Source organism: Salvelinus alpinus, chromosome 7 (genome assembly GCF_045679555.1).
Source record: "Salvelinus alpinus chromosome 7, SLU_Salpinus.1, whole genome shotgun sequence".
Classification (NCBI taxonomy): Eukaryota; Metazoa; Chordata; class Actinopteri; order Salmoniformes; family Salmonidae; genus Salvelinus; species Salvelinus alpinus.
Window position 1 is genome coordinate 21,969,553 of NC_092092.1, and position 15,372 is coordinate 21,984,924.

At 44.9% G+C, this 15,372-nt stretch overlaps 1 protein-coding gene across 6 annotated transcripts in view; it reads right to left on the reverse strand.

Annotated features, from left to right (window-relative positions):
• Window positions 1–15,372, reverse strand: part of cep170aa (centrosomal protein 170Aa) — a 63,746-nt gene that overhangs the window by 17,472 nt on the left and 30,902 nt on the right. For 3 of the 6 annotated variants that reach the window (XM_071409421.1, XM_071409416.1, XM_071409417.1), the window contains exons 7-8: window positions 14,034–14,171; window positions 7,831–8,292 (exon numbers count right to left, since the gene is read on the reverse strand). In XM_071409421.1, coding sequence (XP_071265522.1) covers window positions 7,831–8,292; window positions 14,034–14,171 — 600 coding nt within the window. Of the gene's footprint in view, window positions 1–7,830; window positions 8,293–10,592; window positions 10,876–13,246; window positions 13,396–14,033; window positions 14,172–15,372 lie in introns of those variants that run through there. The other 3 variants (XM_071409419.1, XM_071409420.1, XM_071409418.1) reach the window with 3 other exon arrangements.

The window sequence follows — 15,372 nt, forward strand, 5'->3', positions numbered from 1 at the left end:
AAAACCACCAAAACGTAACATAATTATTAAACTGTTGGTTAATTTACATCACAAACAACAAAGTGAACCCTTACTTTGCAGTGTAAAAGCTACACAGTATCTCCAGGCGGTCCCCATGCACCCCGTGCACCGCATGCCTCTCCATCCATTGTGTTTCAGAGACCCACCTGAGAACATGAATATTAACACAGCAGCCTCTGGCTCGTCTCGCTTTCCCGTCCTCACGCTTGACGGCACACACACAGCTCTCTGTCCCTGGGGCTGACGGCAGCACTGAGCACCACTGAGCACGACTCAGACACACATGTACGGTTTATACACACACCAGGCTCCTAAGCTCCCAGTCCTGACTGCCTGCAGCCTGACAACTCCAACCTCAACACCGACCCCTGTTTCTCCCTCCTCTCGGTCCCACAGCTAGACTCCCACCACAGCCTCTGGAAGGCACAGCTTCAGAATAAACCCCAGAAACCGAGTACAGGAGCCACACCTAAAACTGGAAAGACTGCATTGTCCAGCAGCATTGTATGTACTGTAGCACCCAGCAGCCCAGCCTCTGACTTCACCTTCATACATGCTATGTGCTTCATAAATCTCTATTCATACCATCCTGTCTGCGCCCCACCCCCAGACACAGCTATCGCACACCATAAATTAGCAGCCATTTAATTAGCCAGCTCTAAAGAGTAGCTAGCGCCCAGCCCGCACTCTCTCCTGTGTCCTGTCAAATAGCATCCCACAGCAAAAGAACCCTACTCAGCAGTTAGCAGGTAGAATAGGTGGGGAGAAAGAGAGAGAGAGAGAGCAAGAGAGAGAGAGATTCATGTTGTCATACCCAAAAAGTGCATTACAAAAGCCCCAGTGATGGTAATAAAGATGCAGACAGAGATAGTGTTCAGGCTCCAATTAAAATATGAAACAAAGGGAAAGCACAACTAAAGCACTATGTGGATGAATCATTAAGGAGATGGGATGGATGTGGCCTGGCTCCTTGGTGTTCAGCAGGAAATGAGTGCCTTAGGCAGGGAGAATGGAGAATGGGGGAGGTAGACAGGCAGGTAGCCCACTGTGCCATCCATGCTAAGCTCAGACAATGGGTGTCAGAGCTGGGAGACGGCTGGGGGATTTAGAAGTACTGGTGACTAATCCTGAGGAAGTAGACAGTATTCTGACTGCCATTAACAGAGCCATACTGTATGTAGTCTCTGGGTTTATGTAGGGCAGAGAGCCATACTGTATGTAGTCTCTGGGTTTATGTAGGGCAGAGAGCCATACTGTATGTAGTCTCTGGGTTTATGTAGGGCAGAGAGCCATACTGTATGTAGTCTCTGGGTTTATGTAGGGCAGAGAGCCATACTGTATGTAGTCTCTGGGTTTATGTAGGGCAGAGAGCCATACTGTATGTCGTCTCTGGGTTTATGTAGGGCAGAGAGCCATACTGTATGTAGTCTCTGGGTTTATGTAGGGCAGAGAGCCATACTGTATGTCGTCTCTGGGTTTATGTAGGGCAGAGAGCCATACTGTATGTAGTCTCTGGGTTTATGTAGGGCAGAGAGCCATACTGTATGTAGTCTCTGGGTTTATGTAGGGCAGAGAGCCATACTGTATGTAGTCTCTGGGTTTATGTAGGGCAGAGAGCCATACTGTATGTAGTCTCTGGGTTTATGTAGGGCAGAGAGCCATACTGTATGTAGTCTCTGGGTTTATGTAGGGCAGAGAGCCATACTGTATGTCGTCTCTGGATTTATGTAGGGCAGAGAGCCATACTGTATGTAGTCTCTGGGTTTATGTAGGGCAGAGAGCCATACTGTATGTAGTCTCTGGGTTTATGTAGGGCAGAGAGCCATACTGTATGTAGTCTCTGGGTTTATGTAGGGCAGAGAGCCATGCTGTATGTAGTCTCTGGGTTTATGTAGGGCAGAGAGCCATACTGTATGTCGTCTCTGGGTTTATGTAGGGCAGAGAGCCATACTGTATGTAGTCTCTGGATTTATGTAGGGCAGAGAGCCATACTGTATGTCGTCTCTGGGTTTATGTAGGGCAGAGAGCCATACTGTATGTAGTCTCTGGGTTTATGTAGGGCAGAGAGCCATACTGTATGTCGTCTCTGGGTTTATGTAGGGCAGAGAGCCATACTGTATGTAGTCTCTGGGTTTATGTAGGGCAGAGAGCCATACTGTATGTAGTCTCTGGGTTTATGTAGGGCAGAGAGCCATACTGTATGTAGTCTCTGGGTTTATGTAGGGCAGAGAGCCATACTGTATGTAGTCTCTGGGTTTATGTAGGGCAGAGAGCCATACTGTATGTAGTCTCTGGGTTTATGTAGGGCAGAGAGCCATACTGTATGTCGTCTCTGGGTTTATGTAGGGCAGAGAGCCATACTGTATGTAGTCTCTGGGTTTATGTAGGGCAGAGAGCCATGCTGTATGTAGTCTCTGGGTTTATGTATGGCAGAGAGCCATACTGTATGTAGTCTCTGGGTTTATGTAGGGCAGAGAGCCATACTGTATGTAGTCTCTGGATTTATGTAGGGCAGAGAGCCATACTGTATGTCGTCTCTGGGTTTATGTAGGGCAGAGAGCCATACTGTATGTAGTCTCTGGGTTTATGTAGGGCAGAGAGCCATGCTGTATGTAGTCTCTGGGTTTATGTAGGGCAGAGAGCCATACTGTATGTAGTCTCTGGGTTTATGTAGGGCAGAGAGCCATACTGTATGTAGTCTCTGGATTTATGTAGGGCAGAGAGCCATACTGTATGTCGTCTCTGGGTTTATGTAGGGCAGAGAGCCATACTGTATGTAGTCTCTGGGTTTATGTAGGGCAGAGAGCCATGCTGTATGTAGTCTCTGGGTTTATGTATGGCAGAGAGCCATACTGTATGTAGTCTCTGGGTTTATGTAGGGCAGAGAGCCATACTGTATGTAGTCTCTGGATTTATGTAGGGCAGAGAGCCATACTGTATGTCGTCTCTGGGTTTATGTAGGGCAGAGAGCCATACTGTATGTAGTCTCTGGGTTTATGTAGGGCAGAGAGCCATGCTGTATGTAGTCTCTGGGTTTATGTAGGGCAGAGAGCCATACTGTATGTAGTCTCTGGATTTATGTAGGGCAGAGAGCCATACTGTATGTAGTCTCTGGGTTTATGTAGGGCAGAGAGCCATACTGTATGTAGTCTCTGGATTTATGTAGGGCAGAGAGCCATACTGTATGTCGTCTCTGGGTTTATGTAGGGCAGAGAGCCATACTGTATGTAGTCTCTGGGTTTATGTAGGGCAGAGAGCCATACTGTATGTCGTCTCTGGGTTTATGTAGGGCAGAGAGCCATACTGTATGTAGTCTCTGGGTTTATGTAGGGCAGAGAGCCATACTGTATGTAGTCTCTGGGTTTATGTAGGGCAGAGAGCCATACTGTATGTAGTCTCTGGGTTTATGTAGGGCAGAGAGCCATACTGTATGTAGTCTCTGGGTTTATGTAGGGCAGTGAGCCATACTGTATGTAGTCTCTGGGTTTATGTAGGGCAGAGAGCCATACTGTATGTAGTCTCTGGGTTTATGTAGGGCAGTGAGCCATACTGTATGTAGTCTCTGGGTTTATGTAGGGCAGAGAGCCATACTGTATGTAGTCTCTGGGTTTATGTAGGGCAGTGAGCCATACTGTATGTAGTCTCTGGGTTTATGTAGGGCAGAGAGCCATACTGTATGTAGTCTCTGGGTTTATGTAGGGCAGAGAGCCATACTGTATGTAGTCTCTGGGTTTATGTAGGGCAGAGAGATTTACGTATGAAGAATCACCAGTCAGAGTGGTAGGTTGTACGTAGAGAGCCGTAAGTGTGTGGGAGGGTGATTATATTTGTCCTATATTTACTGTATATTTGTACAAGTGTGTATTATTCGCATGTGTGAATTGTAAATGTGTTTTCTGCATATCCCAACTCTCCCTGAGACGCCCTCGGAGAGTGAGGTCATGGCCAGGGTCTGAGAGCCATTTGATTTGATTTGATAAGTGGGTGTCTCTGTCAGTGATATGAAGTACACAAAAGGATTTCAACATCTGTTTGCTTGAGGGTGGGGACCTTTATAGAATAACATAAACAGACACTATTTGATATAAAGGAACTTTATAGAATTACATAAATCAGACACTATTTGAGATAAAGGACCTTTAAATAGTGCAGACAGCCACCTATCATTTCATGGAGATGGTGTGACTTCATAGGGAATTTTGTCTGAGCAGAGTTTCCTGGAGGAGAATAATCATACAGCTAGATAAACCACTAAGATGAGTAGCGAGCAAAGCCTTCTCTCAGGATGAAAGTCAGATCAGGCTACAGGGGGAGTAAACACGCAATGGCCTTTCTTTACCTTCTCTCCTGTCTGCCTGCCTACTATAGCTTAGAGTACGACTGCTGCTACCGGCATTAGCAAAGTAGAAGACATGCTTCTACTGGAAGGTAACATTACCTCCTCCACAGTGATCCTCAACACGGGGGCCCCATAAGGGTGCGACTTCAGTTCCCTCTTGCACTCCCTGTATACCCACGACTGCATGAGCTCACACAGTTCCAACTTCATCATCAAGCTCACCGACGACACGACAGTACTAGGCCTGATTACCAACGGCAACGAGACGACCCACGGACATGAGGTAGGCACTCTGACGATGTGGTGCCAACGCCAGCAAAACAAAGGAGCTGATTATGGACTTCAGGATTAACCAGGCTGGGCATGATCCCATCCTTATCAACTGGGCCGCCGTGGAGACAGCGAAAAACAAATTGTCAAACCAGGCGGACACCGTGCTGAAGAAGGCACGACAGCGACTTTTGAACCTCAGGAGGCTGAAGAAATTCTGTCTGTCCCTGAAGGCCCTCACAGTGTTGTACAGGAGCATCATCAAGAGCATACTGTCGGGCTGCATCACAGCCTGGTACGGCAACTTCCCCACCGCTCCCCGCAAGGCTCTACAGAGGGTGGTACGCTCAGCCGAACGACACCATGTGTCACAGGAAATCCAAGAAGATCATCAAGGCCAAGAAAATCATCAAGGACCTCAGCCACCCGAGCCACGGCCGGTTCTCCCCGCTTCCATCACTCAGACGTGGGCAGTATAGGAGCATCATGGCAAAACTGTCATTCGGCCAATAGCTTCTACCCCCAGACCATCAGGCTGCTGAATATTTAAAAAAAATGTCTATATTAAATTGTTTATTTTACCCTTATTTTACCAGGTAAGTTGACGAGAACACATTGTTATTTACAGAAGTGACCTGGGGAATAGTTAGAGGGGAGACGAGGAGGGATGAATGAGCCAATTGGAAGCTGGGGATGATTAGGTGGACATGATTGTATGAGGGCCAGTTTGGGAATTTAATAATAATAATAATCATTTATAAAATGTCTATAGTACTTTTCAAAAGCAAAAAACCAACACGCAATGCATCACCATGAGTAGCTTAGCTAGTACATCACATTGAGTAGCCTAGCTAGTACATCACATTGAGTAGCCTAGCTAGTACATCACATTGAGTAGCCTAGCTAGTACATCACATTGAGTAGCCTAGCTAGTACATCACATTGAGTAGCCTAGCTAGTACATCACATTGAGTAGCCTAGCTAGTACATCACATTGAGTAGCCTAGCTAGTACATCACATTGAGTAGCCTAGCTAGTACATCACATTGAGTAGCCTAGCTAGTACATCACATTGAGTAGCCTAGCTATTACATCACATTGAGTAGCCTAGCTAGCTAGTACATCACATTGAGTAGCCTAGCTAGTACATCACATTGAGTAGCCTAGCTAGCTAGTACATCACATTGAGTAGCCTAGCTAGTACATCACATTGAGTAGCCTAGCTAGCTAGTACATCACATTGAGTAGCCTAGCTAGTACATCACATTGAGTAGCCTAGCTAGTACATCACATTGAGTAGCCTAGCTAGCTAGTACATCACATCCAGTGATGTACTGGTTGACCTAACTATAGGTCAACCAATAGAGGCCAAGTCTTTGAGTGCATGCATCCCCCAAAGATGGAGATGGACAGTTCATGGCTTGATCAGAGGAAGGTGATGAGGGAGATGGTTGATGAAGAGTCTGGTGACGATCATATAAAGGGGTACTCTGGGAACCAGCCTGAGTCGTGTAGCTACTGGACTTCTCCTTCTTCCCAATGTATGGTACCCACTTGGGTGACGCCTCAGCAGCTCTGGGCGCCAGAAAGCTCACCCCACAGAGTTCAGAATTGTAGCCAGTCGTCCTCACTATGAGCCCTCTGCCTCAGCAGCTCTGGGCGCCAGAAAGCTCACCACACAGAGTTCAGAATAGTAGCCAGTCGTCCTCACTATGAGCCCTCTGCCTCAGCAGCTCTGGGCGCCAGAAAGCTCACCACACAGAGTTCAGAATTGTAGCCAGTCGTCCTCACTATGAGCCCTCTGCCTCAGCAGCTCTGGGCGCCAGAAAGCTCACCACACAGAGTTCAGAATAGTAGCCAGTCGTCCTCACTATGAGCCCTCTGCCTCAGCAGCTCTGGGCGCCAGAAAGCTCACCACACAGAGTTCAGAATAGTAGCCAGTCGTCCTCACTATGAGCCCTCTGCCTCAGCAGCTCTGGGCGCCAGAAAGCTCACCACACAGAGTTCAGAATAGTAGCCAGTCGTCCTCACTATGAGCCCTCTGCCTCAGCAGCTCTGGGCGCCAGAAAGCTCACCACACAGAGTTCAGAATAGTAGCCAGTCGTCCTCACTATGAGCCTTCTGCCTCTGCTCTGCATTCCTCTACTGCATCTCCCATTCCTCTCAAGCTTCAGGTGACTTCAATTTATGTTTTCAAAACATCAGGGACCAGCAGCCAGGTGAAACACAAAAGCTGATACAGTGTCCAGATGCATCATTCAAACAAAAACTATTAGTCAGCTAGCTAGCCAAGTCGAAACGAGTTGACCTGCCAGTCCATCTGCAAATCTGTGGGTCAAAACCACCAGAAATATGCAATAAAACTCAACGTTATCAAAAACAAAACAGCTGATAAAAAAAACACTTAAAAACGATTAAATATGTACATATTTCCAGGAGCTCTCTGCTTAGGTTGCTACTAGGGCGCCATTGCAACTACAGAACTACTAGCCACCGCTAGGCTGCTACCTGCTCCCTCTGATATATCATCGTTACAGTTGTAAATATGTATATATTATTATTTGTATTATTGTTTCATTCACTTCTCACTTCCCCCCTGATGCTTCCCCTATGGACATTCCCTCTGGGACCCCTCCCACCAATGGACAGATATCATTGTTATTGTTGTCAATCCGTAATGCGGAAATTCAGCGTTACAGCGTGATTGCAATTTAAAGGCAATGTTCCCGTGTTAGTGGAGACTGCATTCACAGCAAACGCTGCATATGTCAGCTCAATAGTAAATTACCTTTAAATTTCTAGCGGGCAATCTGTAACGCTTCAGCGATACAGATTGAATAGCGCCCTAGGAGTTTCTGGGTCAAACACAAGTCTTATTTTAGAGGATCAGATTGACCAACATTTTAGGATCTGTTAGTAGCGAGTAAGAGATAAGCTTTGTTAAGAGGATGCATTTTACAGGACCTCCCCAAAAACCTCCCAAAATAACACTCAAACACTCATGGTTTTTAGCAGTAAAACACATGTTGATCAGCTTAATTGTGAGGTTAGCAAGGCCAGATGTAGAACAGTTAGTAGAAGATACTGTAGTGTAGCTATAGGGAGGAATAAGTGCATTCGCTGATCTGGCAACAGATGGGGGACAGAGAGAAAGACAGGCAGGGATATAGGGAGGAGAGCAGGCAGGCTATGGCCCTCACCTTTGAGCCTCTTGAAGTGGACAGGGACATCACTCTTGATGCTCTTGCTGTCCTCCGTGGACTCACTGCGCACCGTGGGGGGGTCGTTCTGGGCCAGCCAATCAGCCACCTTGCTCTCAGAGACCATCATGGCAGCCTGCAGGGTGCTGAGGTCCTTGCTGCCTGAATGGGAGGCCTTCTTAGGCCGGGGCCGGTGGTCCGGAGTCAGCTTGGACACGTGGTCCTTGATCGTGACCTTGCCAGGGGAGGTGTCGTCAAACTCGATTGTGAAGGCGTGAGGGGAGGCGTGGCCCTGAGGGCTGGCGCTGGCGGTAGCAGCAGCCCCCTCAGTGTCTTTGGTGGGGATCTCATGAATGCTGTCCTCGGCCATCTGAGCCTCCTTGGTGGGGATCTCAAAGTAGCTGGGCTCTGGGTCCAGGCCGTCCTCCCTAGGCCTCTCACTCCTCTTAGGCTCTCTGCCGTCTGTAGGTTCACAGAGAGGAGAACACTGGGGATCAGTATCTAGAGGTCAGAGGTCATGTGCCCCACATGGGCCGTTCAGCTGTGTCTGTTCTGAGTCTCACCATTAGTCTGAATCAGTGTCTGAGGCCCTGGCAGAACACAGCCCTCTAAACAAAACAGGTCAGGCTGAGCTGGGGCCCAGGTAGACAGGCACAAAGCCATGTAGTTTCCACTTTGACAATAACTGATGAGGAAGCCAATCAAAACCCCTTTAGGCTATTACATAATAATGATTGTGTAACTTAATTTGATTACATTAAGTGGCAAGGCATTATGGGATGTGGAGATGATGGATGATCTGATTGGACCATCTGGTTTATATGTATGACAAAGTGAGTAGCTGAGTTGTTCATGTAACGTACAAAAAAGTTGGCTTTGCACATTTCCTCCCTAACAGAGTAAAGGAACTATATCAAAGTCAAATATTGAAGATATAATACCTACAGGGATTTACGACCCCCTATAAAGCCAAATCTTTCTTGAAAGTTATATCTTTCACTTCAACTTAAAAGTACTTTTTGTCTCTTTTTGAAAACAGATAAACTCCCCATGTCTGCAACGAACTGGGGCTTTCAACAAAGTAAAAAATTGAGTGAAATGAGACATAATGTTGTCCATATAGAGAACTACAGTACCTTTGGAAAGTATTCAGACCCCTTGACTTTTTCCACATTTTGTTACATTACAGCCTTATTCTGAAATGAATTAAATAAAAAAATCTACACACAATACCCCATCATGACAAAGCAAAAACAGGTTTGTAGACATTTTTGGAAATGTATAAAAAAAACTTTAAAAAAAACTGAAATACCTTATTTACATAAGTATTCAGACCCTTTGCTATGAGACTCTAAACTGAGCTCAGGTGCTTCCTGTTTCCATTGATCATCCTTGAGATGTTTCTACAACTTGATTGGACATGATTTGGAAAGGCACACACCTGTCTATATAAGGTCCCACAGTTGACAGTGCATGTCAGAGCAAAAACCAAGCCACGAGGTTGAGGGAATTGTCCTTAGAGCTCCGAAACATAATTGTGGGTGGAGGGACAGATCTGGGGAAGGGTACCAAAACACCAAGACCACAGTGGCCTCCATCATTCTTGAATGGAAGAAGTTTGGAACCACCAAGAGCTGGGCGCCCGGCCAAACTGAGCAATCGGGGGAGAAGGGCTTTGGTCAGGGAGGTGACCAAGAACCCGATGGTCACTCTGACAGAGCTCCAGAGTTTCTCTGTGGAGATGGGAGAACCATCTCCACAGAGCCCTCCACCAATCAGGCCTTTATGGAAGAGTGGCCAGACGGAAGACACTCAGTAAAAGCCACATGACAGCCCGCTTGGAGTTTGCCAAAAGGCACCTAAAGTCTCTCAGACTATGAGGAACAAGATTCTCTGGTCTGATGAAACCAAGATTTAGCACTTTGGCCTGAATGCCAAGCGTCATGTCTGGAGGAAGCCTGGCACCATCCCTACGGTGAAGCATGGTGGTGGCAGCATCATGCTGTGGGGATGTTTTTCAGAGGCAGTGACTGGGAGACCAGTCAGGATTGAGGCAAAGATGAAAGGAGAAAAGTACAGAGAGCTCCTTGATGAAAACCTGCTCCAATTTTTTACAAGTTAGCAAACACTTCTAAAAACCTGTTTTTGCTTTGTCATTGTGGGCTATTGTGTGTAGATTGATGAGGAAAACAAACATTTTAATACATTTTAGAATAATGCTGTAACGTAACAACATTTAAAAAAATGAAAGGGGTCTGAATACTTTCCGAAGGCACTGTACATTCAAACTGGTACCACTTGCATCAGGTCCTAGATTATAGTCACCAACAGGTCTGGCGGTAAATAAGGCTGTGCTTTCAGGTTTCATCCTATCCAAGCATCAATAACACCCACTGCTTCCCCGAACAAGACAATCAGAACTTAAGCCTAGAACTTCCCTTTTTTATAAATACTACCACCCTTCCTCTAATGATCACATTAAGACTCATGTGACTGATGTGAAAACTCAACTCAAAAGCACTGAGGGTCATGGTGGCCATTCATTTAACATGGACACTCAGTGTACTACTGTACATTAGAGTCCATGAGACATACAAAGCATTACTAACAACACCCATGTCATTACATATTAATGACAGGAACCAAATGTATACTTAACAATATAATACATCTAAGTAATCTGGCAGGACTTTAGGTGTTTTACACTCATTAATCCACTGCCCTGAAGTGACCAGAGTGCCTTTAAAAGTGAGAACACATACCTCAAAGCTGAAACGGCCTGACTGACTGAATATCCTCCTGAAAAGCCACAGGTGACCAAAGAAAGTGCAAGTTCAGGCAGAGGTGGTTCCCTCTTCAAAATTAAAGCCTCAGTTCGGATTCCCAGTAAACTATGTCCTTAAATTGACTAATTAGCCAAACAATATATATAAGGACTTTAGCAAGTTACTAGTTTAGCAAGTTACTATAGACTAGATAGCGAATGAGAGTTTCAGTGTTGGAGAAAGCGGTTTGTTTCAGCGCCCTGTGAGAGCTGGTGCAATGGCGTAACCCAATAGCCCTGAGTGACAATACATAAGGATGGGGGCTGGGGGCGGCTACAACAGAATCTATTCAATAGTACATGAGACCGTTCCTCTAAACTATCTCACTTCCCCTCCACTGCTACCTTCTGATGTTAGTTAGCCTCTCTCTACTAGGGCAAGTGGGGGTAGTATGCCCTCTCCACACTACAGAAATAGCTATGGGAGGAGATTAGATTATAAATTGGCTCTTTGATGTGGGGAACTGTATTGTGTGTACACCTTATTGGCGTACCCTTATTATGTGCCTTCTTTGGGCTCCCAAGAGACTTTCAGGAAAATAATGCTGATTCATTAAAAAGGTTTTCTATCTCTCCTCCACACCAGTCGAAGTTCCCTTTGTTGACTAAAGAATGCCTGCAGATAATGCTATTCAAAGCTGAAGGTTCCTTGGCTAGATAAACTCACAATGTATGCCCCTGCGAGAGAAAGAGAAAAAGAGAGAGAGCGAGTGTAGCTGGACGGTGAGGAGAGGAGGGTGGATATGGTGTCTTGTTTTGAACAGAGAGAGTGTTGTCCTCAGTGACTTCCCTTAAGTGGCATTCGAGGAGGAGGGTGTGAGTGCTTTCAGATTCAGTGCAGTTTGAATGAGAAGACGGAGCAGTTTCTACACAATCACATAGAACTCCATAACATTATATGGGTATTCTATAGACTTCAGCACCCACTACCAGCCTACCACCCACGCTCACTGCAAGCTGTCTACACTGCACACATATCATTTACATTGAAAGACCATGAATATAACCCTGGATCTGTTTTTATGCCGCCGTAGAGACATGGCTTACAATTACATACATAACATGCCAGTGCACTCTGTTGAAGCTTGGGACTGTCACTAAAGACTGGTCAGGAAGGCCCACTGTTTGTGACACTTTCCTTGGGGATGCTGCCCATATCAACAACGGCTGACAGACCAGTCAACTTCCCTCTACTGTGGGCCTCTCAATACCAGAGATAAGGACAGGTCAGTGGTCACAACATACCATCTACTGCACATAAGAGCACTGCTTTCACAATAATATTGCAATTTTACAGTTGAAGTTGGAAGTTTACATACACTTAGGTTGGAGTCATTAAAACTCGTTTTTCAACCACTCCACAAATTTCTTGTTAACAAACTATAGTTTTGGCAAGTCAGTTAGGACATCTACTTTGTGCATGACACAAGTCATTTTTCAAACAATTGTTTACAGACAGACTATTCCACTTATAATTCACTGTATCACAATTCCAGTGGTTTAGAAGTTTACATACACTAAGTTGACTGTGCCTTTAAACAGCTTGGAAAATTCCAGAAAATGATGTCATGGCTTTAGAAGCTTCTGATAGGCTAATTTCCATCATTTGAGTCAATTGGAGGTGTACCTGTGGATGTATTTCAAGGCATACCTTCAAACTCAGTGCCTCTTTGCTTGACATCATGGGAAAATCCAAAGAAATCAACCAAGACCGCAATTTCCAAACGCCTGAAGGTACTACATTCATCTGTACAAACAATAGTACACAAGTATTAAAACCATGAAACCACCCAGGCTGGTGCACTTCACAAAATAGATGACATCATGAGGGCGGAAAATTATGTGGATATATTGAAGCAACATCTCAAGACATCAGTCAGGAAGTTAAAGCTTGGTCGCAAATGGGTCTTCCAAATGGACAATGACCCCAAGCATACTTCCAAAGTTGTGGCAAAATGGCTTAAGGACAACAAAGTCAAGGTATTGGAGTGGCTATCACAAAGCCCTGACCTCAATTCTATGGAAAACGTGTGGGCAGAACTGAAAAAGCGTGTGCGAGCAAGGAGGCCTACTAACCTGACTCAGTTACACCAGCTCTGTGCGGAGGAATGGGCCAAAATTCACCCAACTTATTGTGGGAAGCTTCTGGAAGGCTACCCAAAAGTTTTCACCCAAGTTAAACAATTTAAAGGCAATGCTACCAAATACTAATTGAGTGTATGTAAACTTCTGACCCACTGGGAATGTGATGAAAGAAATAAAAGCTGAAATAAATCACTCTCTCTACTATTATTCATTTTACACATTCTTCAAATAAAGTGGTGATCCTAACTGACCTAAGATAGGGAATTTTTACTAGGATTAAATGTCAGGAATTGTGAAAAACTGAGTTTTAATGTATTTGGCTAAGGTGTATGTAAACTTCAGACTTCAACTGTACATTTCCCCCCAAAATGAACATGGTCATAATACAAATATCCTTACATTAATCGACTGTTGTTTAATAGAATTGTAATTCAAAGGTAGCCTACACTATACTTTCTACATATGTCAATGGTCACACAAAGAAACTGTTAAATTGCTTCAACTTACTGAGTTCCATGGTAGATGCAACCTCTCCCATACTTGAATTAAAATAAAAGTCCTCCAGGCTTTCCGATCACAAGCCTCAATTTATCCCAAAATGTTGGCTTTCCTAAGGGCTGCCGAGGACATGCACTGCACTGGTGCTATTGTCCAGCTCTGACTGTTGATAGTGTAAGGACAGCTCTATGATCTAATAGTCTAAGAGGTCTGGTCGGCCTTCCCCCAGTCCACCCCAGCACCCATTGGGTGTCCTGCTGCGTCCAAGCCTGGCCTAATCTCTAATCCTGTTACTCCTGCCCAGCACAAGTTAATGGGATACCAGTCCTCCGGACAAACACAGACACACACACAGTGTATATACACACTGTGTACTGCGAGTCCGGATGGCCATTACCCTCAATACACAGAAACAGGATAAGCCTGGGAATTAACATAAAGCCACCATTTCACTATTTACAGAAAGTATTCTGCACTTTATGTTCCAACGTTGGCATGCTATAGTTCTGTTATAACCACGGGATTATTTCAGAACAAACATTGCATAGGCTACAATGATCAACCAGGAAAAACAAATTGCCGGTTCAAATTCCCTGCCAATTCATAAAAACTAAACACGAGTAAAAAGATAGCAGATCAGTTTATCTTGATTTGAACTCAAGCCATCAGGAATGTCATTGGATCATGTTCTTTAGGCCTTAGAGTATACTGTACAGTATGCATGTATCTGAACATCTTGCCATGTACACATTTGTTTTATTTGAGATATGATGAGGTCATTTTTTTTGGTTCTTACCTGCTGCAGAGCTGTCATGCTTCTTCCCACACGTCTTGGTCTCCTGCTTGAAGGAGTTCTCATCGTCTGCGTCCCCATCCCCCCACCAAGATGGCTGTCCATACAGAGGGGTTCCCCGGTGCAATGCTGCTATGTCACCTATAACACAAACACAAGAAGTTTCACTAGATTTAGATTGAATAATCTACCCATTGTGCTTGTGAAACATGCATGTACATGAATGAAATCAATGGACACAGTAACAGACCAGTAGTTACTGTGATGGTCATGCAATACTTCCTGAGCACAGCTGCACTACTGTATTTTAATCCCTCTGTCTTAAAGCTGGATGATGGGTCATGGAGCATTGATTTGGCTTTAGCCATTCCACTGACCTACATAACCCAGTCAGCAGGACACAGAGGGACAAACCCATCAACACCATGCTCTGATCCCTTATCACCAATGAGCTTAACTCAACACACAACCAACACATATGGCAGATCTGACTTCAAACAGACTGGCTGGAGGTTGGCTGTGTTTATCGGTTGAAATGTTTAAGAGGAGAATCTCTTCCTGGACTTTGTCTGAACCTCATTTGACCCAACGGACACATTTCTCGGTGTTACAGATGGGATATTTCTACCTTCTCCTCCCCCCGCTGCTAAAGGCCTGGAGTCATAAATAGATGTATGACTACCAGTGTATCCCTCTAAGACTTCACAACAATACTCTGACTTCACCCAGCTGAATCCAGCTATGATGTTTACATTGGTGTGACCAGTGCTTGACTTGGGCAGGAGTACACCAGAGCTGAGTACCGGCATCTATTTCAGTCCAAGTCAAGCCCAATAGTATGTTGCTAGTTGAACCCAGGTCGGGACATGATGTGTAGGCCAATTTACTACAAATAAAGTCACAATAGCTAAATGGAACATAATCACTTCAAGTTTAAGTAAGCACTGACTTTGCATGCAGATGCCGGATCTTCATTTGATCACCCTGTTGCAGGGCAACTTTTCTGAAATGCAAGACATTTAAAACTTGTTGTATATTTAAGGTTTAAAAGACTTCTGAAGTTTGTAATTCCCACTTCAGAATTTCAGACTTGATTTTTCCTTACGAAAAACCGATCAACCCCTACAAAAACCACCATTAATTATAATCCACATTTCCTGTTGCTGCAGGAAAAAAATTCTGCTGTGGCAAACTAGCTCAAATTAAGATCCTACATATGTTGAACAAAACCCAGAGAAAGCATTAATTGCAGCGCATACTTACAGATGCTTGTGTTAAAAATGCCTATAAATGCCTATTACTGCTGCAAGATTGGTGAGGAGCCTATAAATGCTGCAAGCTT